Source organism: Mesoplodon mirus, assembly GCF_964341445.2.
Source record: "Mesoplodon mirus genome assembly, chromosome: 13".
NCBI lineage: Eukaryota > Metazoa > Chordata > Mammalia > Artiodactyla > Ziphiidae > Mesoplodon > Mesoplodon mirus.
The window spans coordinates 37674664-37699315 of record NC_138989.1 but is presented as its reverse complement, the minus strand read 5'-3'; the positions used below and the strand labels follow the sequence as shown (position 1 = coordinate 37699315).

Below are 24652 nucleotides of genomic sequence, written 5' to 3'. Positions count from 1 at the left end.
TCTCTAATATTGTACCTCTTCATATAAATGAAAACCTGATTCCTTCCCAATAACACCACTTCCCTGGAGGTCCTCCCTAGTGGGGACTGTAGGTATTGACATAATTGTTTACCTCTGGCACATCTTGATCCTTATCTTTGAAATATCTTTTAACCCTTTCCTCCTTTTGAAATCAGCATCACCCAATTTTAATCTACTTTTCTATCTATGAGGCTATAAACCACAGAACTTCAAGACATGGTGTACCTTCTCTCTGATTTCAGCATCTTTTCCTTCTCATTCTTTCAATGCAACATTTCTTGAGACTTCAATGTTTCCCTATTCATCTGGAATGGAGGCGTTGCAACAACTGTCTCTTGCTCCTTACAACTCAAGCCATGTCACTGTAACTCATCTTCCAGGAGACTCCCCCACCACCAAAAAAAAAATCCAACCAACCAGCCAACCAAACAAAAAAACAGGCACAAGATCTGAACAGACGTTTTTCCAAAGAAGATATGCAGATGGCCAACAGGTATGTGAAATAAATGCTCAACATCGTTAATCATCAGAGAAATGCAAATCAAAACCACAATGAGATATCCCCTTACACCTGTCAGAACGGCTGTCCTAAAAGTCTACAAATAACAAATGTTGGCAAGGATGTGGAGAAAAGGGAACCTACTACACTCTTGGTGAAAGTGCAAATTGGTGCAACTACTATGAAAAACAGTAAGGAGGTTCCTCAAAAAGCTAAAAACAGAACTACCATGTGTCCAGCGATTGCACTGCTGGGTATATATATGAAGAAAATGAAAAGACTAATTCGAAAAGATACATGCATCCCAATGTTCACAACAGCATTATTTTACAATAGCCAAGATATGGAATCAACCTAAGTGACCATCAACAAAAGAATGGCTAAAGAAGATGTGGTATGTATCTATATATATATATGCATATATATACAATGGAATATGACTCATCCATTAAAAAAGAATGAAATTCTGCTATTTGCAACAACATGGAGGGACCTGGGGGGTATTGTGTTTAGTGAAATAAGTCAGACAGAGAAAGACAAATACTGTATGATATCACCTATATGTGGAACCTAAAAAAATAAAACAAACGAATATATATATATACAAAACAGAAACAGACTCACAGGTAGAGAACTAATGTTTACCAGTGGGGAGAAGGGAGGGGAGAAGGGCAAGATAGGGATTAAGAGATACAAACTATGTATAAAGTAAATAAGTAACAAGGATATATTGTACAGCACAGGGAAATATAGCCATTATTTTGTAATAACTTTAAAAGGAGTATAACCTATAAAAAATTGAGCCACTATGTTGTACACCTGAAAATCAACTATACTTCAATAAAAAAATAAAGATAGAAAAAAATAAAGTGTACTAAGTGAAAAAATAAAAATAAAAAATAAATGTCAAATAAGAATACATCCCTCCAGAAGTAACTCCTGTGAGATCCAACCTCTAGCAGCTTGGGATCAAGTCTGACTGTCCCTCTTGGTATCGATAGCTTTTTAAAAAAATAATGACTAATTTTTTAAGCATGAATATGTTTTATATATTACTTATCAGCCAATGGACCCAGTCTATTTTATTCAGCAAGCGTTCCACCCACGTGGGACTGTGTGAGAAGATTCTCCAGGCTCCCATCAGGAAGCAGAAGTATGTTCCCACGCGTATGCGTGACCTAAAGTGAACCAGGCTCCACGGCTCCCAGCACCTTCCCTGGAGAAGCTCGTCGTGCTCTATCTCAAGCTTCTATATAGTCTGGTCATAATGAAATGTGTGCTTTGCACCAAACGCTCTTTCTCCCCCAAGCCTTTCCATGCATGCTTCTCCCCACCTAGAATGTTCTTCCCTGGCCTCTTCCCCAAGCTAAGCCCTCCTTGCTCTTCAAGACTCAGCTGGTCACGTCCTGTGGGAAATCTTTGCTGAAGTTTATGTTGCAGGGGTCTCTCTCTCGATTATAGGACTCTCGTCACTGTGTTGTCATGGTTTCTCTACTCTAAGACCCTTTAGGGCAGGACAATTTGTGTTGGTTTTATCTCCAGCTCTTAGCTCAGTGTGTGGCGCGTAGTAGGTATTCATCACATACTTATTCATTACACCGTTTATTTAAATAAATGAGAATCTGCCTGCTGGCTGCTGACGCCTGTGGAAAAAAATTGACTGAGCTAGAGGTTATGCAAACAAACGTATAAACCAACCAATGCAGGGAGGCCTCGGCACTGGCAATGAGTATGGCATTTAGTTGAATAATTATCGTTTTTTTAAGATGACTATATAAACACAGAGGTATAGTTATAATAATCTGAGGGTTGTCTGATAGGCATGCACATTCCTAAATCCCTGGAAAATGGGAAGAAGAAAATGTTTCATCTGCATTTTAGCAAAGCTACCCTTAAAAAAAAAAAAAAACGAATGTTTACAAGTTTAGGTTCAGTTTTGATCCTCAAATCAAACACATGCCTCAGTCTGTCCTCAAACCACATACAGGATCTTAAGTCCTGACCTTTTTTCCTGGAAGCCAAAGAAACCTCTGAATATGCTGACAGGCAGTCATTTTCTACCCTCTCTAATTTTTCTTCCATTTTACTTTTTAAAAACACGGAACTGTCGTAGACAGATAATTCAGGTTTGTATAGAGTAAAAGGAATAAATACATTCATTAAAAAAAAAAAAACAACAACAACAAAGGGGCCTCCCTGGTGGCGCAGTGGTTGAGAGTCCGCCTGCCGATGCAGGGGATACGGGTTCGTGCCCCGGTCTGGGAGGATCCCATATGCCGCGGAGCGGCTGGGCCCGTGAGCCATGGCCGCTGGGCCTGCGCATCCGGAGCCTGTGCTCCGCAACGGGAGAGGCCACAACAGTGAGAGGCCCGCATACCGCAAAAAAAAAAAAAAACAAACAAAAAACACAACCTGTTAGGTTTCTCTTTGGTGCTAGGAAACTCTTTGCCCCGCCCACAAGGATTATGAATCGGTTACATGCACCAGTGCCTGTGTGTCTGTGTTTAAAAACACAGGGTCTGGGTATAAAGCTGCCAACTTGAGGGCTGCAAAACTGGCAGCTTGCTACCGGCTTTAAAATACTAGACTGACGGAGATCCAGAAGTAACACTTGCTGTAATAGCACATAGCATTCTCACTGTGTTTTACTCTTAACTCATTAGCACAAATTCTCTGTCAGGAAAATAGTGGCAGACCATCCTCTCTGACCCTGGAAACTCCCCATCTTTGGAGGGAGACCTCAGTTTGTAGATTGTTCTCATCTGAGGAAAACAAACATGAAACACAGAAGGGTCACGAGCAGTCTGTTTTCTCACAGGCTCCCCTTTATTGGAAAGTGTTTCTCGACGGATTTTTTCCTTCAAAATATCATTGCTTTAGGTGTCATATCTGAAGTGTTGCCCTTCTTTAAGTACCCAAAACTCAATTCTCTAGGATCATCTGACAATAATACCTTTTCCATAAAAGCATGTTGGTATCATTCCTTGGCCTGGGCCACTAACCTCCTTCTCCCTCGTCTGGATTCCACCCGTCCTTTAAGGTCTACTCCAAATCTCACCAGCCCATTGTGCTAAGCCTTGCCTGATGATCTGATTCCACACCAATGGACTCTTTATCTGAATGGCAATAAAAACAGCCTCTATGGATTGCCTACTCTTTGCAAGGTGCACTGCATCGTCACTGCAGTTAATCCTTATGATTGCTGTTTTGCAGATGAAAAAAATTGAGGCTCAGAGATGTTCAGTAACTTGTCCAGAGTCACACAGCTTATATTTTTTTATTTTTTGGGGGGGTAAAAATCTGCACTTTACTTTTTTAATTTTAAAATTTTTATTATTTTTTTGGCCGCACGGCATGCAGGATCTTAGTACCCTGACCAGGGATCGAACCCACGCCCCCTGCAGTGTAAGTGCAGGGTCTTAAACACTGGACCACCAGGGAAGTCCCTCACACAGCTTATAGGTGACTAAGTGGGATAGCAGGCCAGGAGATCTAACTCTAAAATCCATGCTTGCTCTATAATTCCACATTGCCCTTCATCCAGTATTTCTTCTTCCTAAATATGGTTTCTTCCAAGAAAAGTCCCTTCAGGGGAAGGACTATGTCTTCTTTATCTTCCCCTTACAGTCATCATCCTCAGATGTTTACCAAGTATCTGCCAGGTTTGTGGCCCAGAGCTGGACATGGAGGATCCAAGAGACTTAGCTCATGGCCCAGGCCTTGGGGACAGGGAACAAGAGCAGAGCACAGAGCTCCTGCCTGGTGCTCACGAGGGTCTGTACCAGCCTGATTGTGGTTCTGAGGGAGAAACACGCCCCCTACTGGTACCTGGGACTTCCCAATAATAGCAGTGATGCTCCTTCGTGATGTAATAAAGACATTTCTACCTTGAACACTATTGCATATTTCATTACAAAAATACAGAAGATCTGGTTATAGGGTGTTATCCTGGATTCTGACAACAGCTGCACAGTGTGAGCTGATGCACATCTGAAAGCCTACTTATCCAGCTGTAACTGCTACCTTGGCAGAGCCAAGCAGCAAGGCAGACATTTATGACTAGGAATGTTGCATCAGAGGAGGTTCTTACTGAAACAGATTCAGATGTCTGTCTTTCATCTTTATCCTAATTACACCTTAAGGTAGATGCCTGCTGGGCAGGACAACAGAACAGGATTTTCCTGTTCAGGGAATGTTCTGGAGGAAAAATGACCCACTGAATTTAGGAGGTGGCTTCTGTCATGGAAGCTTCACTGACCGATGACAAAGAGTCCAGGACAGAGGGTGCACCAAGCTGTAACTGTCTGAGAATGTGCTTTCTGTAAAGTGGCTGACATGCCTCATTGTCACAGCCAGTGTACTGACCTGTCTGGGTGACTCAGCAATCCTCTGACTTGATCAGCAAATTCTCTGGAAGGAGCTTAAGTTACATCCTAACTTGTAGCTGCGTAAGTGACATAAAAGGAGAAGTAAAGAACAGTTTTGAGGAAAACACCATGGAATTGCCTCTGCAAATTCTGATAAATAAAGGAGTTTCTATTTTACTTCCTTCCAACGTCTCCTCCAGAGAAACCTCTTTTTTCACTGAATATTCTTTTTTGTTTCTTTCTTCCTTTTTTTTTTTTTTTTTTTAAAGTGGAGCGAGTTTCTCCAGACTTCAAAGGGAGATGTGTGAAGGGAGAACTTATCTTTCTGCCTCTTACCATGTTGGGTCACCAGAATCTTATCAGCAAGAAAGAGGAATCACTGTTCAAGTAAAGGGAAAACACATCTGGAAAATATCAGCATTTTAGCTCATTAAGGCTGTGTTTAAAAGACAAAAATTGCATGTTGTGTTACCTTATTTTTGTCAGTAGAAGCCTGAGGGATGGGGACCCTGAAGGAGGGAAAGAGGGGCCTCCAACTTGTCTCACTCCCTCAATCTCTTCGCCCTTCATCCTGGCGAGATACACCCCAGAGCAGGCCAAGTAATAATCTTCAGGATTTTAAGCTTCTAGGTAGGGCCTTGAGTCGCAGCAATTGGCTTAGAGGTCCCTGGGCATTGATTGACTGCCTTTATAGAAGTCGGCCCTAATCTACAATTCAACCATCCATCCATCCATCCATCTTCTCATTAATTCATTCAGTAAACTTTATTGGGTAACTCTTCCGTACTATGAGCCAGGTGCTAGTGGGAGATATGATAAATAAAAGATAGTCTCTTGTCTTCGTGGAGCTTACAGTTTGGGTGGTGAGACAGACCCACTGGCCATAATGATACAGTGTGACAGGGGCTAAGAGTAAAAAAGGATGCCACGGGGACCAGCAGGAGGGCACCCAACTCAGCTTTCAGGGGCTTCTTGCGGGACATGTGTCTGAGGGAGACATGAGGGAAAGAAGGAAGAGAAAGTCATAAAGAGAAAGGTGGAGAACAGGGAAAAGGTGTTCCGGGTGAATAGACCAGCCCACACAAATATGCCAGAGCCGAGAAGGGCTTTCTACTGTTATAAAAATGGAGGAAATATCTGTACTTTAAAAATAAACAAACAAAGCCCCCTATTTTGTATCTTTCTGTATAATTCTTAAGGCATAAAGATCCTAGACCTTATCTTTCTGCAGAGGTAAAAATGACAAAATACCATACAGAGGTATTTCTTCAAACCTTTCTCATCTCTGTTTACTTTCATATCACACAGTGCTAAGCCCTAAAGATACCTATTAAATGACTGTTTGATTTCAAGCATCTCCTTTATCTGAGTTCACTAGGAAAAGTTGTGAAGTGAGTAATGACCTAAATGACCCAGTAAAGGAAGACAACCAGGCTGAATTACCTGGGACATAAAACACCTTCCTTTTCCCCACTAGGTTTCCTGCCCCGCCTCCCCCTGTCCAGCCCCGCCATGATTTAATAGCCTTTCTTAACACTTGATCTGTTAATCCCAGGTTAGATTAACTCATCGCAAATGGATAAAATGACCTGGTAATTTTCCAAACTTCCATTGCCCAAGTTCATCAGTCAGCCCACTACAGGATGCACACAGTTTTCCATGGAAATAGCCTTAGAAGTGGACTTAACAAGCCTTGACTATACTGAGTATTTTTAACATGTTTTGCCACTCTCATAGCTAGAGCTGTAAAAACGCAGTTATGAAGAAGCAAAGAACAGAGAGATTCAGCCACTCGCTACCGGGACCAACCTTAGTACTGGTGACTCAGTTACATCATCTTTGCTCATCGCAGTCACCTTGAAGAGTGGCATTATGATTGCCATTTTACAGATAAGAAATCAGAAACACTAAGGGGTTATGATTCATACCCAGGTTACACAGCCATGTAGAGGACTGAGCGTGATGCCCGGCACACCAGCGAGCACTTAATAAACATTCACAATTGCATTACAAATGGTGGACTCAAGAACTGGACCGGGACTGTCTGGCTCCAAAGCCCATTCTTATTCCAGTACATTGTTTTCTCAGGAAACCGATAAACACTGGGAGAGCAGTGGGAGGAGTTACAAGCTGGAGGGAATTCACTTTGCATCCTTCTGTCCCCAGGTCAAGTCTATGGGGCAGGGAACAGAGAAGGGAACATGTGGGAATTCTCCACTGTTAATCTGTCAGTGCTGAGGGAAGGCAGAGCGAAGATCAACAGACCCCATGTCTGCCTCTTGCTGAAACCAGACATCACATCTATCTCGCATGTCTCTGTGAGGCTTCCGTGGCTGTTTTCTTTTCTTTTTTTAAGATAAATAAATAAATAAATAAATTTATTTAGGGCTGTGTTGGGTCTTCATTGCTGCACGCGAGCTTTCTCTAGTTGCAGCGAGCTTGCGGTGCACGGGCTTCTCACAGGCTCTAGAGGGCAGGCTCAGTAGTTGTGGTACACAGGTTTAGTTGCTCCACAGCATGTGGGATCTTCCCGGACCAGGTCTTGAACCTGTGTCCCCTGCATTGGCAGGTGGATTCTTAACCGCTGCACCACCCGGGAAGTCCCCCATGGCTGTTTTCTATAAAAGGGTTTACGTAGTTTGTGATTCTGAATGAGGGCGCCTTCAACCTGCAGTGTCTGGAACGGGGGGGTGGGGGGAACCAACCCACTTTGCAGATCTGGAGGATTCAGGCAAAAATCCTCCACTGACCTTAAACCAGACATGTTGAAAGAATGCCTAATGTGCCATAAAGTACAGCTGAGGTGGTGGTGCCACCTCTTTTCATTTCTACAGGGTGGTATTTTAATGGGGGTATATAAACAGTGACCACAGTAAATGTGCTGAAGAGAAACAAAAGGGAATTAATTGGCCAGTCCCTAGGTGAAGTAAGTCGTATCTCTTGGAGGTCTTATCCTCTGTCAATACAGTTTTCCCATGTGCTGACTCCAGGGTTTTCATGGGGCCTCTTAGAGATAAGATGAAAAAAGATAGAGGAAGAGGGAGTATTTGGAAATAAGTAGGAAAAAGCAACAAAGAGGAAAAAATTTTATAACTCATAGAGGACCATGATTATGGTTGAAATGACTCAAAAGGAATTGCTACTTCTCTCCTTTCAGATCCCACAGCTACAAGAAGCTCAAGACACAAAGATGGAGCTTAAGATGTTTAAGTTTTGTTGGCAAGAGTTATATTAATGAAATACTTCACACTTGCAAATGTACTTGTTTTTTCAGGCTTAAATTAATGAAAGAAAACTTGCTATTTGGAAGGAAAAAGGAAAGAGTACTTACCTTTGTATCCCAAAATGGCTACTGTGATTGTTAACAAGGCACACAAAATGTATAATAATATGATAGAAAACTTCAGTGCCCAGTTATTTTTACATTTGGTACATTGTGTTCCTTCCTGAATACCTGTAAGAAAAGTCAAATCTTAATAATAGTAACCAAAAACACATTTCAAAAGTATCTTTCTGCATTTTGGTTCAAATACCATAACTAAGAATATAGTTTTTACATATGCCCTACTATAGGATAAGTGGTATTTTAAAATTAAACATACTTGAACAACACAAGCACTTTAAATCTCGCCATTATATTATTATAAACGTATTTAATGACTTGAAAATAGAGAACTTTGTCTCATAGAACAGTTTCAAGATCACATTCCATTATGATAATTATAATTTCAATAAAGATCTCTACATAACAAGAGATTTAAAACACCCAAATCCACTTGTGTCAGCCATTATTGGACCTACAGTAATTCAGACACAACCAACAACAACAAAAAATTGTGACTGGGGCTTCCCTGGTGGCGCAGTGGTTGAGAGTCCGCCTGCCGATGCAGGGGACACAGCTTTGTGTCCCGGTCCGGGAAGATCCCACAGGCCGCGGAGCGGCTGGGCCCGTGAGCCATGGCCGCTGAGCCTGCGCGTCCGGAGCCTGTGCTCCGCAACGGGAGAGGCCACAACAGTGAGAGGCCCGTGTACCGCAAAAAAAAAAAAAAAAAAAAAGTGACTTGTCCCTTGATGTTTGTTTCAGTGGTGTGCTCGAACTAGTTCCTACTGGCTTGCAAGAGTCAACTGTCAAATTTGTAGGAATTTTGGGAACTGGTTGTTAAACAGTTGGCAGCTTGAAATCAACCCTGGAGGGAGTATTTACACCATGGAAATTGGCAAACACTACAAATGATGCCCTCCCACACCCTCAATTGCTTCACCAGCATGCCACTGGCTATACTGTATTATAACCTATAGCAGAAAATATAGGTAATTTTATGATTAAAATGCTCCATATATAACCATCTTTGTACATTACATATATACAGAAAATAGACACTGACCCTTATTTAAGTTAACACAGTGATTTACATAACAACTAGAGAACCAGAAAAACCAGACATTTTTGATGAGAGGTAAATTTTTAGTGCTCACAGTTGAACTTTTTGAAAAACATTCTAGTCTAAGTGGTAAACCACCAACACTTCTGCAAGTGACTCCAGAAACTAACCCATAAAAAGGGAACTTGCCATCGGACTAATGAGAAACACAGAAGACATAGACTCGACATTTTAATGTGAAAATCACATTGTAAGGAGTATCCCGAGAGTCTTCCTTTCCCTATGTGTGTCTTCCTAATAGCGTCTCCCAGGAGCAACAGCACATAAAGGACTGATCTTCTACGATTGTGCTCAATAACTTTTGATGGGTAAATTGTGAAGATGAAGCCACAGCTGAAGTTTCTCTCCTTTGGTTTGTAATTTTACGCATTGTGCCCTTCTTCGGTGAAAAGAGTTCTTCAGCTGTGTTTAATGCAGAATGATGAGAGAAGCAGCACAGAACAATGACTCAAATTAAGTTTCAGGGTTTAACCAATCCCTCCAGTGTTCTGGGCTATACACCCAAGGGGAGGGGGCTCAATCTGTCTGTTCCATGACTTAGAGCAATGATTCTCAAACTCTGCGGTGCACTGGATTCACTCGAAAGGCTTGTTGAAACACAGCCTTTCTAATTCAGGAAGTCTGAGAAGGCATCTGAGAATCTGGATTTCTAACAAGTTCCCAGGGGCTGCGATGCTGCTGGTCTGGCCACCATGCTTTAGAGCACCGCTTCTCAAACCGTCAAGTGCTTACAAATCATATTGTTGAAATGCAGATCCTGATTCAGCAGGTCTGAAGCAGGAGCTAAAATTCTGTATTTCTAACAAGGTCCAGGAGATGCTTCATTGGAGGAACACATTTTGAGGAGCTATGGTTTGTTTTAGAAGATGGTCATGCTGGATCAACCTTGGTGAGCCAATTCCTTGAAGGTAAAGCTGTAAAGTCAGACTTATTGATCAAACAGACCTAGAGTTAATCAGCTTCTCAGCATCGCAGTTTTCTCATTTCCTTGACTCTTTTTCTTTTCCATCCTCCTCCTTCCATTGCCACCTGGATGTTTCAGTGCCATCTCTCGTGTCCAAAACTGACCTTGGTACTAGTCCTGCCAAACCAGATCTCCAGCTTTCACCCAACTTTTTTATTTCCATCCAATCTAAATACTCCTACTATCCCAATCCCCCAGGTGGTCAAACTCAGATACCTTGAAGTCTTCTCTTATATTTATTCTCCAACTCAATCGGTCATCAGACCCTGCTAATCTTCCTGTGGATATTTTTGTCATGATCATCTCATCCACAGTTTATTGATGTTCACTTACTGCCTACACTGTGCCAGACTCTAATATAGGTACTTTACATCACCTTTAATTCATATAATAACCCTTCAAGATGGCATGGTAGTGAGAGCTGAAATGACATCCCATAGACATCATAGCCAGGATTCGAACCTGGGCCTTTCTGACTCCAAACCGCATGACCTCTCCCCTATGCCACGGTGCCTTTCTGGTCAAGCTTTCCTATCCATTTCCACTGCCACCATCCTAGTGTGAGATCTTTTGATCTCAGTGGAAGATTCCTCTTCCATTCCCACTGGAATCCAGCCTCACCCTGTAACAAAATACTGCTGACCTCATGATGATGCCAAAAAGAAAAAAACAAAAACAAAGAAAACTTTCAATCGTTCACCCTTAACTAAAGGATGAACACACACACACACACACACACACACACACACCTGCTCGTAAGCTCTCTATAATCTGGCAGTTTAAAATGAAACAAAGACCCCTATATCCAGTTAGAGTGAGCATATTTTTGGAATTGGGAGTGGGGGAAGCACAGGTAGACCCAGAGATATGCCACATCTCATGTTCAGAAAACAATTAACTTGCTTTGGTGGCAATTGTAAAACACAGAAGGAGGATAGACCCAGGGATGCTGTGGAAAGATTGGAGGACAATTTTATGGTTGATGGAGGGTTTCATTCCTTTTGGATTTTAGGACTGTGGTGGGTGAACTCTTTATGCCTCTCCAGGGCTATTTCTTTCATTCCATTAGAAGAGCCTCAGAAGATTTGGTCAGAGGGCAGATGATGATAGATAACAGAATTTGGGGCTAGAGCATTGCTTAGAGGTCATCCGGTCAAGCATCATTGTGTTACTGATATGGAGAGTGAGGCCGGCGAGGTAAAGCAGAATCAGAAGGAACGTGCCCTGACGTCCAGTGCAGGGGTCCTTTCCTCCCCTTCTCACCATGCATGCTGTTGCTGTGTTTGCCACTGGACATCTTGTGCATGTGGTCTTCATGCAGATCTGCTCCCAGACAGCTGTCACTGCTTCACATGCTGAAGAACAAGGGTCACTTCCTAGTGACACGCATTTCTCGTTGCTGACTCTATCAGCATTTAATCAATATCAGATGGCACCGCCTGGTCTCCAGTCCTACTTGACACAATTTCTCCGTATTGTTTTTTCTCCCTCCCAAGACTTATTTTTCATAAGAATTCTGTTTTATCTTTCCCTCTCTGCCCTCCACTGGGAGGACATCTGGCCAAACATACGGATGCCTACTACAAAGAGACCCTGCTGGCTCAAGGAGCTGGGGGACCCCTCCTCCTTGAACCTAGATGGTCACAAAAAACATTCAAGAGAGACATCCCCCTGTTACCAGCCTTTGTAGTGTTTGTTTTCTTAGCATTACTTTCCAGAGACGGGGGACTCTGTTCCCATTGCGAGGGGCCGGTAGGAAGGGCGGGGAATGGATCCGCAAGGCTGCAGATAAGAGATTCTAGGTCAGGAAGTGAAGCAGTTTGCCCCTCACCACCGAGAGAGCCAGCTTATCACAAAACCTGGCCCAAACGGCACATCTACAATTCAGCAGGCCACAGGCAGAACGTGCCTGCAGGACCCATGCCCTCCCATGGGTTACCCCTCCTGCTCTATCCCCACTGAACTCAATGCTTGGCTTGTGTTCTGAATGCATTTTCCAGTGTCCAAGTCTTTATTATACAAAAAACATTGGGGAGGCCAAAGGAAGCCAGAATCACTCTGGTTAACTCCTTGAGTATTCTACGAAGTTCAGAATAGGCTGACAATTTGGTCCCATCCCCAGTGTGCAAACTCAAAGTTCCCTGTGTTGCCCTGCTTCCAATAACACGTTTTAAGTAAGAAGATGGGGGTCAGTGCGGCCGCCGATCAGAGTAGGGTGAGCTAGTTGGAGAGAATAAGTGAGAAACACTGCAGGAATGACAGTGCAGAAGGCCAGAAAAATTCACCAGCAAAGAGAATTCCTTTCTGCTGTGGTTCTCCATAAAGAGCCCTCCCAAGTTCTGTGGTCCTGGCCCCAATACAGTCTGTTTTGCCAATCATTTTGGAAAACAGTCTCCTTCACTATCATATTTTTCTACTATCACCAAAAGAGGGCTCTCTGTTAACATGGATGCGTGCTGATTAGCGCCCTTCCTCCTTAAGTGAAGGCTGGCGCTGTGGGCGAGTGTACGGCACTTCTGGGCTGTCTTAATTATCATAAATGTCCAGAGCTCAGTGGTGTTGCCATAAAGATCATGTTACCATAGAGAAGCTTCAAAAAGCTGGTAGACTGCAAAATCCAGAAAACCACAGGTTTTAATCTGAGTTTTGCAGTGACGTTTTCATGTGGTTTTTAAATAGTTATTAATCTACTGCCTGGTGGCATATATTCCCATAAGCCCATGAGAATGATTTGGCTCTAACGGTAAAACTGATGATTCAAATACATTCCTATCATTAAAATGCCCTCAAAAGCAAAAAAAAACAGTAAGAGTTAACATCCTAGTTAGTTATTTGGATGTAGTGCAACATCACTAGAACAGAAGCTAAATACATAAAACACTTTATCCCACGAATAATTAGTTTTTCCTTATTATAAAGGCTGTTTACTAAATGATGGGATATGGATTTATTTAGTATTTTAAAAAAAGTATTAATGAGTATTTAGTTCCCCAAATATAAATCCCAGCCCTGGACAACTTATCATGCCAAGTTTCTTAACTAATGTAGAGAATCATGGTAACAGAAAGAGGACAAGAATTTAAAATAAAATCACTTTCTGTGCAAAATAAATGAAGCCTCACAGCATCGCTATATTCATAAAGATGCATTCAAACCAGAAAAATGATTTAGAACAGAGTTTTATGAATTTGAACTCTTCAGCATTCATCCTGAGCTTATATTAATATTCTGCACATTTACCAAAGGTATAGTTTCTTTTGACCAAAATTTTTCATGTATATATTAAAAGAGGCAGCCAGTTCTGGTTTGGTCTTAATGTAAAAAATCTATATTTATTATTTGTTTAAAATTTATAATGTATACCCTGCCTGCTAAAAAAGAATTGTGAGAGGCAAAAGCCAGATAATGATGCCACTCAGAATATATAACATCTGCCAGAACGTATAGTGTCTCAAAAGAATGCTATTACTTTCTCTTTGTGGTTTTTATAATAGGAAATCCTTTATTATATGAAGTGTACACAAATGCCTTCAGTTCTGAGGAGCGGAATCCTAGATCCAGGAGGAGTTCATCCATCACATCTCTTACATATGTCCCTCCAGGCTGGCCCCTTCCCCTTGGCTCTCTTCCTATTCATTTTATTCCATGGGCGCAGAGTGAACTGTCAACCATCCTAATGATACACTTCAGCAGCCCTGACTAACTTCATTATCGGCACCACCAAACAATGTCCTTCTGTGATTAGGCGCTGAATCTTTTAATTAAAAGGACACATGAAAATTTGGCTCCAGCTTGGACCATCAAGAGTCTGTCGTATAATTGAGCTGGACACTTAGACTGCACAGGTATTTGGAGGAAAGCCACGAGATATTTGTTTAGTGGATGAGAGTTTGCTATTGCTGCAAACTCGAGGAGGAATTGGTAAGGATGGCGGCCAGTCTTGAGTACCTGATGTGTACCACGTCCCCCTGCCCAGCTACTCACAGTCCCTTTAATAACCCTGCCAAGTAGGACTTCTGACCCTGATTTTATAGATTTTTAGGAAAGTGGGGGTCAGAGAGGCTGAGCACCCAAGCTAGTGAGTGGCTGAGCTGGAAGCTGAACCCAGATGATCACACGTTGCTTCCCTAAGCTTGTTGACCTTCAGAGGTGGAAAGCAAAACAAAGCAAGGAGAAGGATGCCAAATGAGAGAAACCGTAGAAGGTGGACAGGTTAGACTTGTAGAAGTGTTCTGTCAAAATACAGGAATGCAGAAACATCCTTTCAAATGTTGACAGATAAGCCTTTCTCAGAAATGAGCAGGAAAATTTAGTCTCCAGGAAGTTAACTATTACAGGCCTGAGGTTTCTACAAGCTGTAATTTCTCTTCCTATTCTGTGGTGACATACTTGAGCACCAAGTTAATTCCATCCTAAATAAATCTTCATTATCTCTGTGAGGAGTCACGACTGGCTTGGAGGTTTGGCTGGTAAGGTCTGTTAGCCCCTCAGGGGAATCATCCCCCAATGGTGGTGAAATTTCTGGGATGGGGTGGCCTGGGAAGAGAAGGTAGCTTTATAATTTCAAGGCAAACTATGAGATATGTAAGGGCTTTGAGCTTCAAACCAAAACAAGTTGGTTGCCCCTACTGAGTTTTCTTCTGAAGTTCTAGTTCACTGAAATAGGAGCCTCAAAAGTCAATGGTGCACTCATCTATGGACCCAAATAATTGTTGGTGGTTCAATCCTGCAGGAGTTGGGAGAGAAAAGTTAGTGGAAAGGAAGGAGGTGAAAGAAGGATTTATTGAGTGGTAATAAAAATTTATCTAGCCTCTTAACCCCCTTTTTAAAAAAAACCTGCCTGGGGACTTCCCTGGTGGCACAGTGGTTAAGAATCCACCTGCCAATGCAGGGGACACGGGTTTGATCCCTGGTCCGGGAAGATCCCACATGCCGCGGAGCAACTAAGCCCGTGCACCACAACTACTGAGCCTGCACTCTAGAGCCCACAAGCCACAACTACTGAGCCCACACGCCACAGCTACTGAAGTCTGCGTGCCTGGAACCCGTGCTCTGCAACAAGAGAAGCCACCACAGTGAGAAACCCACACAGCTCAACAAAGAATAGCCCCCGCTCGCTGCAACTAGAGAAAGCCCACACGCAGCAATGAAGACCCAATGCACCCCACCCCCCCAAAAAAAACCTGCCTGGAGTACTTTGGAAAAAAACAATTCTTTTTACAAATACCAGCTTGACCCCATGGTTCAGAAATCCACTGCAACAGTAACAGCTCCAGGTGGCTCAAAGTAGATACCAAGAAGCTCACTACCTACCATCCTCTGACCACCCAGGTCCTCAGAACCTCACAACCTGAGGACTTCAGCGGTCACCTCAGCCAGTGTCCATCTTACCAGTGAGGAAACTGCAGTCCAATGAACTTCTCTGCCCTCCAGGCTGTCCCAGGCTTGAAGACTTAGGTCTCTGGATTCTCTGCCAAAGTTCTTTAGACCCCAAAACACAGCCCACCATACTTCTTTCTCGCTACATCCCATTTATTCAAGAAACAAGGATGGAGCACCTAGTCTGTACCAGGAGCTGGGTAGAATGGTGAACAAAACAGACAACAATCTCTGTCCTTATGGAATGTACACTCTGGTGGGAGGATATTTTAGTATGTTGGAAGGTGCTAAAGGCTATGGAGAAAAATAAAGCAAGGACTGGACAAAGGGAACGTGGGAGAAGAGGTGGATGGCAGTGTAAGCAGGTGGTCAGAGAAGGCTTCGGGGAGTAACATCGGGGCCAAAGCTTGAAGGAGCTTGGGGTGCTGGGCGGGGACCTCATGGCGCAGCCTCAGCGTCTGCCTGTCTCCTCTCTGCGTCTTGAGATTTGCCCCCCTTCTCCCTGCAGCACTCTTCTCTCTACCAAACGACTTCTACTAAAAGCCGTTTAATTTCCTCACAAATTTCCTCCTGGATGAACCCTCTTCTAATAAGCCTCGCCCCGAGCCCAGCTGGGCCTGGACCCCTTCGGCTCCTCTGAGGTTCACATTGCATAAATCTATTAGGCTCATTTGTACGGTTTTCAAGTAATTTCAGTGCCATCTCCCTGGCTATGACCATGGTATGGGAATGTAATTGTTCTGCTGTGCTGCTTTTGCATTTCTCTGAACAAACCAGACCCCTCTCACACACCCTGTACGCCCTGCAGATTCACGAATATGGGCCTGGAGTGTAGAGCCCACCACAGGCAGACGGGCTCTGTCACCCCCTCAGCCAGTCCTAGTCAAACAAACTGGCAGCAGCGCCAGGTGTGGAGATTTCACAACCTTCTCTCCCACTCTGTGTCCAGCCTCCTGGGTGATGGGTGACACGCTGAGCTCAGTGTCCTGCAGGCCAGGGTGTAGACGTCCTGGGAGAGGCATTCAGCTCAGGGCCTGACAGTCAAAACGCAGACATACAGGGCACCTTCCAACCACTCAGGAACCCACGGCTAGAAAGGAAGCATTTTCTTTTCACCACTGGGGAAGGGGTGTGCAGTGGGATTTACTAACCAAAGAAATGCAAGCTGTTCCCAGAGACCCTTCCCAGCCGCAGGGCTACAGCTCTCACAGAACTAAACCTGACAGGGCAGAGGTGAGAAAGCAAACCCACAGTCCAACATTTGCCTTGAGGTGCTTGCTTTAAAAAGTGTCATTTTAGGGCAGCTGAACAGAGCGGGCAAGTCTCAGTTAATGATAGCGTATTTGTTGTCGATTACTGAGGCAGTGTTGGGGCATGTGGAAATTATGCTTTGGAGCAGGTGCTGGCAAGACAACCCACTATCTCTCACATATCTACTTGACTTTCTTTAAACCAAAAAATGAGTGTTTTGATGAAAAGAAAAAGGACCTCAATGTAAGTGAAAATATCAATCAGCCTGACAGACACTCCTCATTCCTGTATAAATATGTGTTTTTTACTTTCTTCAAGTGAAGATGATAGTTGAGGACACTTAAATTAAGGGAAAAGTGAGCCAGACAAGGTGACAGATTTTCCTGTCAGCGCTTTAAAGTAATTATCTATTCTGTGGTGAAGGTAGCCTCCGTTCTGAACCTCGATGAGAAGTCAGTCAATTTGAAATGACCCAGATGAGGGGGGGAAAAAAGCTGGTAAAAATAATGAGGAAAATGAGAAGGCTCTATTTTACAGACCATGGGACTGGGGGTGAAGGGGGTGTGGCCCCCAGATTCAGTGAAGAGCATCTGTTCACCAGCTTGGTATTCACACTTGTTATTAAAACTGGACAAAGGACAGAAAGAGGAAGAAATCTTTTCATGGAGCAGACAGCCCTGGCTGTAGAGGTCAAAGGAATGAAACTGAAAAATATAAGTGGAAAATCACTACACCAACAAGTCAGAAGGCATGCAACCAATTATAATTAAAAGTAAAGTAGGAGAGCAGCTTCAAGATGGCAGAGGAGTAAGACGTGGAGATCACCTTCCTCCCCACAAATACATCAAAACTACATCTACATGTGGAACAACCCCTACAGAACACCTACTGAACGCTGGCAGAAGACCTCAGACCTCCCAAAAGGCAAGGAACTCCCCACGTACCTGGGTAGGGCAAAAGAAAAAAGAAAAAACAGAGACAAAAGAATAGGGACGGGACCTGCACCAGTGGGAGGGAGCTGTGAAGGAGAAAAGGTTTCCACACACTAGGAAGCCCCTTCACTGGTGGAGATAGGGGGTGGGCAAGGGGTAAGCCTCAGAGCCATGGAGGAGAGCACAGCAATAGGGGTGCGGAGGGCAAAGCGGAGAGACTCCCACACAGAGGATCACTGCCAACCAGCACTCACCAGCCCGAGAGGCTTGTCTGCTCACCTGCGGGGGCGGGTGGGGGCTGGGAGCTGAGGCTCGGGCATCTGGAGATCGGATCCCAGGGAGAGGACTGGGGTTGGCTGTGTGAACACAGCCTGAAGGGGCTAGTGCACCACAGCTAGCCAGGAGGGAGCCCGGGATAAAGTCTGGAGCTGCCGAAGAGGCAAGAGACTTTTTCGTGCCTCTTTGTTTCCTGGTGCGCGAGGAGAGGGGATTAAGAGCACTGCTTAAAGGAGCTCCAGAGACGGGCGCGAGACACTAAGGCTGCTGCTGCAGCCACCAAGAAGCCTGTGTGCAAGCACAGGACACTATGCACACCTCGCCTCCCGGAGCCTATGCAGCCCGCCACTGCCAGGGTCCCGTGATCCAGGAACAACTTCCCCGGGAGAATGCACGGCGCTCCTCAGGCTGGTGCAATGTCACGCAGGCCTCTGCTGCTGCAGGCTCGCCCCGCATCTGTACCCCTCCCTCCCCCCGCCTGAGTGAGCCAGAGCCCCCAAATCAGCTGCTCCTTTAACCCCGTCCTGTCTGAGCAAAGAACAGACGCCCTCAGGCAGCCTACATGCAGAGGCGGGGCCAAATCCAAAGCTGAACCCCGGGAGCTGTGCGAACAAAGAAGAGAAAGGGAAATCTCTCCCAGCAGCCTCAGGAGCAGCGGGTTAAATCTCCACAGTCAACATGATGTACCGTGCATCTGTGGAATACCTGAATAGACAACGAATCATCCCAAAATTGAGGCAGTGGACTTTGGGAGCAACTACAGGCTTGGGGTTTGCTTTCTGCATCTAATTTGTTTCTGGTTTTATGTTTATCTTAGTTTAGTATTTAGAGCTTATTATCATTGGTAGATTTGTTTGTTGATTGGGTTGCTCTCTTCCTTTAAAAATTATATATATATATATTTTTTTCCCTTTTTCTCTTTTTGTGAGTGTGTATGTGTATGCTTCTTTGTGTGATTTTGTCTGTATAGCTTTGCTTTTGCCATTTGTCCTAGGGTTCTGACTCCTTTTTTTTTTTTCTTGGTATAGTTTTTAGCACTTGTTATCATTGATGGATTTGTTTTTTGGTTTGCTTGCTCTCTTCTTTCTTTTAAAAATTTTTTTATTTTTAATAATTTTTTTCTATTTTTATAACTTTATTTTTTTCTTTCATACTTTTTTTTCTCCCTTTTCTTCTGAGCTGTGTGGCTGACAGGGTCTTGGTGCTCTGGCCGGGTGTCAGGCCTGAGCCTCTGAGGTGGGAGAGCCGAGTTAAGGACACTGGACCACCAGAGACCTCCCGGCCACACGTAATATCAAACGGCAAGAGCTCTCCCAGAGATCTCCATCTCAACGCTAAGACCCAGCTCCACTCAAAGACCAGCAAGCTACAGGGCTGGCCACACTATGCCAAAAAACTACGAAGACAGGAACACAAACCCACCCATTAAAAGAGAGGCTGCCTAAAATCATAATAAGTTCACAGACACACCAAAACACACCACAGGACATGGTCCTGCACACCAGAAAGACAAGATCCAGCCTCAACCACCAGAACACAGGCACCAGTCCCCTCCACCAGGAAGCCTACACAACTCACTGAACCAACCTGAGCCACTGGGAGTAGACACCAAAAACAACGGGAACTATGAACCTGCAGCCTGCAAAACAGAGACCCCAAACACAGTAAGTTAAGCAAAATGAGAAGACAGAGAAATACACAGCAGATGAAGGAGCAAGTAAAAACCCACCAGACCAAACAAATGAAGAGGAAATAGGCAGTCTACCTGAAAAAGAATTCAGAGTAATGATAGTAAAGATGATCCAAAATCTTGGAAATAGAATGGAGAAAATACAAAAAACGTTTAACAAGGACCTAGAAGAACTAAAGAGCAAACAAACAATGATGAACTACACAATAAATGAAATTAAAAATTCTCTAGAAGGAATCAGTAGCAGAATAACTGAGGCAGAAAAATGGATAAGTGACCTGGAAGATAAAAGAGTGGAAATAACTACCACAGAGCAGAATAAAGAAAAAAGAATGAAAAGAATTGAGGACAATCTCAGAGACCTCTGGAACAACATTAAACGCATCAACATTTGAATTATAGGGGTCCCAGAACAGGAAGAGAAAAAGAAAGGGACTGAGAAAATATTTGAACAGATTACAGTTGAAAGCTTCCCTAATATGGGTAAGGAAAGAGTCACTCAGGTCCAGGAAGTGCAGAGAGTCCCATACAGGATAAATCCAAGGAGAAACATGACAAGACACATATTAAACTATCAAAAACTAAATACAAAGAAAAAATATTAAAAGCAGCAAGGGAAAAGCAACAATTAACATACAAGGGAATCCCCATAAGTTTAACAGCTGATCTTTCAGCAGAAACTTAGCAAGCCAGAACGGAGTGGCAGGACATATTTAAAGTGATGAAAGGGAAAAAACTACAACCAAGATTACCTAGCAAGGATCTCATGCAGATTCGACAGAGAAATTAAAACCTTTACAGACAAGCGAAAGCTAAGAGAATTCAGCACCACCAAACAGCTCTATAGCAAATGCTAAAGAACTTCTCTAGGCAGAAAACACAAGAGGAAGAAAAGACTTACAATAACAAACCCCAAACAATTAAGAAAATGGTAATAGGAACATACATATCGATAACTACCTTAAATGTAAATGGATTAAATGCTCCAACCAAAACACATAGACTGACTGAATGGATACAAAAACAGGACCCATAAATATGCTATCTACAAGAGACCCACTTCAGACCTAGAGACACACACTGAAAGTGAGGGGTTGGAAAAAGATATTCCATGCAAATGAAAATCAAAAGAAAGCTGGAGTAGCAATTCTCATATCGGACAAAATAGACTTTAAAATAAAGATTATTACAAGAGACAAAGAAGGACACTACATAATGATCAAGGGATCAATGCAAGAAGAAGATATAACAATTGTAAATATTTATGCACCCAACATGGGAGCACCTCAATACATAAGGGAAATGCTAACAACCATAAAATGGGAAATCGATAGTAACACAATAATAGTAGGGAACTTTAAAACCACACTTTCACCAATGGACAGATCACCCAAAATGAAAATAAATAAGGAAAACACAAGCTTTAAATGATACACTAAACAAAATGTACTTAACTGATATTTATAGGACATTCCATCCAAAAACAACACATTTTCTTCTCAAGTCCTCATGGAACATTCTCCAGGATAGATCATATCTTGGGTCACAAATCAAGCCTTGGTAAATTTAAGAAAATTGAAACCATATCAAGTATCTTTCCCAACTATAATGCTATGAGACTAGATATCAATTACAGGAAAAAATCTGTAAAAAATACAAACACATGGAGGCTAAACAATACACTACTAAATAACCAAGAGATCACTGAAGAAATCAAAGAGGAAATCAAAAAATACCTAGAAACAAATGACAATGAAAACACAATGACCCAAAACCTATGGGATGCAGCAAAAGCAGTTCTAAGAGGGAAGTTTATAGCAATAAAATCCTACCTCAAGAAACAAAAAACATCTCAAATAAACAACCTAACCTTACACCTAAAGAAATTAGAGAAAGAAGAACAAAAAACTCCAACGTGAGCAGAAGGAAAGAAATCATAAAGATCCAATCAGAAATAAATGAAAAAGATATGATGGAAACAGTGGCAAAGATCAATAAAACTAAAAGCTGGTTCTTTGAGAAGATAAACAAAATTGATAAACCATTAGCCAGACTAACCAAGAAAAAAACGGAGAAGACTCATATCAATAGAATTAGAAATGAAAAAGGAGAAGTAACAACTGACACTGTAGAAATACAAAGGATCATGAGAGATTACTACAAGCAACTCTATGCCAATAAAATGGACAACCTGGAAGAAATGGACAAATTCTTAGAAAAGCACAACGTTCTAACACTGAACCAGGAAGAAATCGAAAATATAAACAGACCAATCACAAGCACTGAAATTCAAACTGTGATTAAAAATCTTCCAACAAACAAAGCCCAGGACCAGATGGCTTCACAGGCGAATTCTGTCAAACATTTAGAGAAGAGCTAACACCTATCCTTCTCAAACTCTTCCAAAATACAGCAGAGGGAGGAACACTCCCAAACTCCTTCTACCAGGCAACTATCACCCTGATACCAAAAACAGACAAAGATGCCACAAAATAAGCTACAGGCCAGTATCAACGACGAACACTGATGCAAAAATCCTCAACAAAATACTAGCAAACAGAATCCAACAGCACATTAAAAGGATCATACACCATGATCAAGTGGGTTTATCCCAGGAATGCAAGGATTCTTCAATATACTCAAATCAATCAATGTGATAACCCATATTAACAAATTGAAGGAGAAAAACCATATGATCATCTCAATAGATGCAGAAAAAGCTTTTGACAAAATTCAACACCCATTTATGATAAAAACCCTCCAGAAAAACCCTAGGCATAGAGGGAACTTACCTCAACATAATAAAGGCCATATATGACAAACCCACAGCCAACATCGTTCCCAATGGTGAAAAACTGAAACTATTTCCTCTAAGATCAGGAACAAGACAAGGTTGCCCACTCTCACCACTATTATTCAACATAGTTTTGGAAGTCTTAGCCATAGCAATCAGAGAAGAAAAAGAAATAAAAGGAATCCAAATCAGAAAAGAAGAAGTAAAACTGACACTGTTTGCAGATGACATGATATTATACATAGAGAATCTTAAAGATGCTATCAGAAAACTACTAGAACTAATCAATGGATTTGGTAAAGTAGCAGGATACAAACTTAATGCACAGAAATCTCTTGCATTCCTATACACTAATGATGAAAAATCTGAAAGAGAAATAAGGAAACACTCCCATTTACCACTGCAACAAAGAGAATAAAATACCTAGAAATAAACCTACCTAAGGAGACAACAGACCTGTACACAGAAAACTATCAGACACTGATGAAAGAAATTAAAGATGATACAAACAGATGGAGAGATATACCATGTTCTTGGATTGGAAAAATCTACATTGTGAAAAGGACTATACCACCCAAAGCAATCTACAGATTCAGTGCAATCCCTATCAAACTACCAATGGCATTTTTTGGAGAACTAGAACAAAAACTTTCACAATTTGTATGGAAACATAAAAGACCCTGAATAGCTAAAGCAATCTTGAGAAAGAAAAACAGAGCTGGAGGAATCAGGTTCCTGGACTTCAGACTAAACTACAAAGCTATGGTAATCAAAACAGTATGGTACTGGCACAAAAACAGAAATACAGATCAATGGAACAGGACAGAAAGCCCAGAGATAAACCCATGCACATATGGTCACCTTATTTTTGATAAAGGAGGCAAGAATACACAATGGAGAAAAGACAGCCTCTTCAATAAGTGGTGCTGGGAAAATTGGACAGCTACATGTAAAAGAATGAAATTAGAACTCTCCCTAACACCATACACAAAAATAAACTCAAAATGGATTAAAGACCTAAATGTAAGGCCAGACACTATAAAACTCTTAGAGGAAAACATAGGCAGAACACTCTATGACATAAATCACAGCAAGAACCTTTTTGACCCACCTCCTGGAGTAATGGAAATAAAAACAAAAATAAACAAATGGGACCTAATGAAACTGAAAAGCTTTTGCCCAGCAAAGGACACCACAAACAAGATGAAAAGACAACCCTCAGAATGGGAGAAAATATTTGCAAATGAGGCCACTGACAAAGTATTAATCTCCAAAATTTACAAGCAGCTCATGCAGCTCACTGTCAAAAAAACAAACAACCCAATCCAAAAATGGGCAGAAGACCTAAACAGACATTTCTCCAAAGAAGATATACAGATTTCCAACAAACACATGAAAGAACGTTCAACATCACTAATCATTAGAGAAATGCAAGTCAAAACTACAGTGAGGTATCACCTCACACGGTCAGAATGGCCATCATCAAAAAATCTACAAACAGTAAATGCTGGAGAGCGTGTGGAGAAAAGGGAATCCTCCTGCACTGTTGGTGGGAATGTAAATTGATACAGCAACTATGGAGAACAGTATGGATGTTCCTTAAAAAACTAAAAATACAACTACCATATGACCCAGCAATCCCACTCCTGGGCATATATCCTTAGAAAACCATAATTCAAAAAGAGTCATGAACCACAATGTTCATTGCAGCTCTATTTACAATAGCCAGGACATGGAAGCAACCTAAGTGTCCATCAACCGATGAATGGATAAAGATGTGGCACATATATACAATGGAATATTACTCAGCCATAAAAAGAAACAAAATTTAGTTATTTGTACTGAGGTGGATGGACCTAGAGTCCTGTCATACAGAGTGAAGTAAGTCAGAATGCGGAAAACAAATACCATATGCTAACACATATATATGGAATCTAAAAAAAAAAATGTTCTGAAGAACCTAGGGGCAGGACAGGAATAAAGGCGCAGACATAGAGAATGGACTTGAGGACACGGGGCGAGGGAAGGATAAGCTGG

The 24652-nt window shown here is 42.3% G+C and overlaps 1 protein-coding gene across 2 annotated transcripts in view; it reads right to left on the bottom strand.

Moving 5' to 3' along the window:
* Nucleotides 1–24652, bottom strand: part of COLEC12 (collectin subfamily member 12) — a 187708-nt gene that overhangs the window by 34198 nt on the left and 128858 nt on the right. For both annotated transcript variants that reach the window (XM_082640417.1, XM_082640418.1), the window contains one exon: nt 8219–8341. In XM_082640417.1, coding sequence (XP_082496543.1) covers nt 8219–8341 — 123 coding nt within the window. The remainder of the gene's footprint in view (nt 1–8218; nt 8342–24652) is intronic.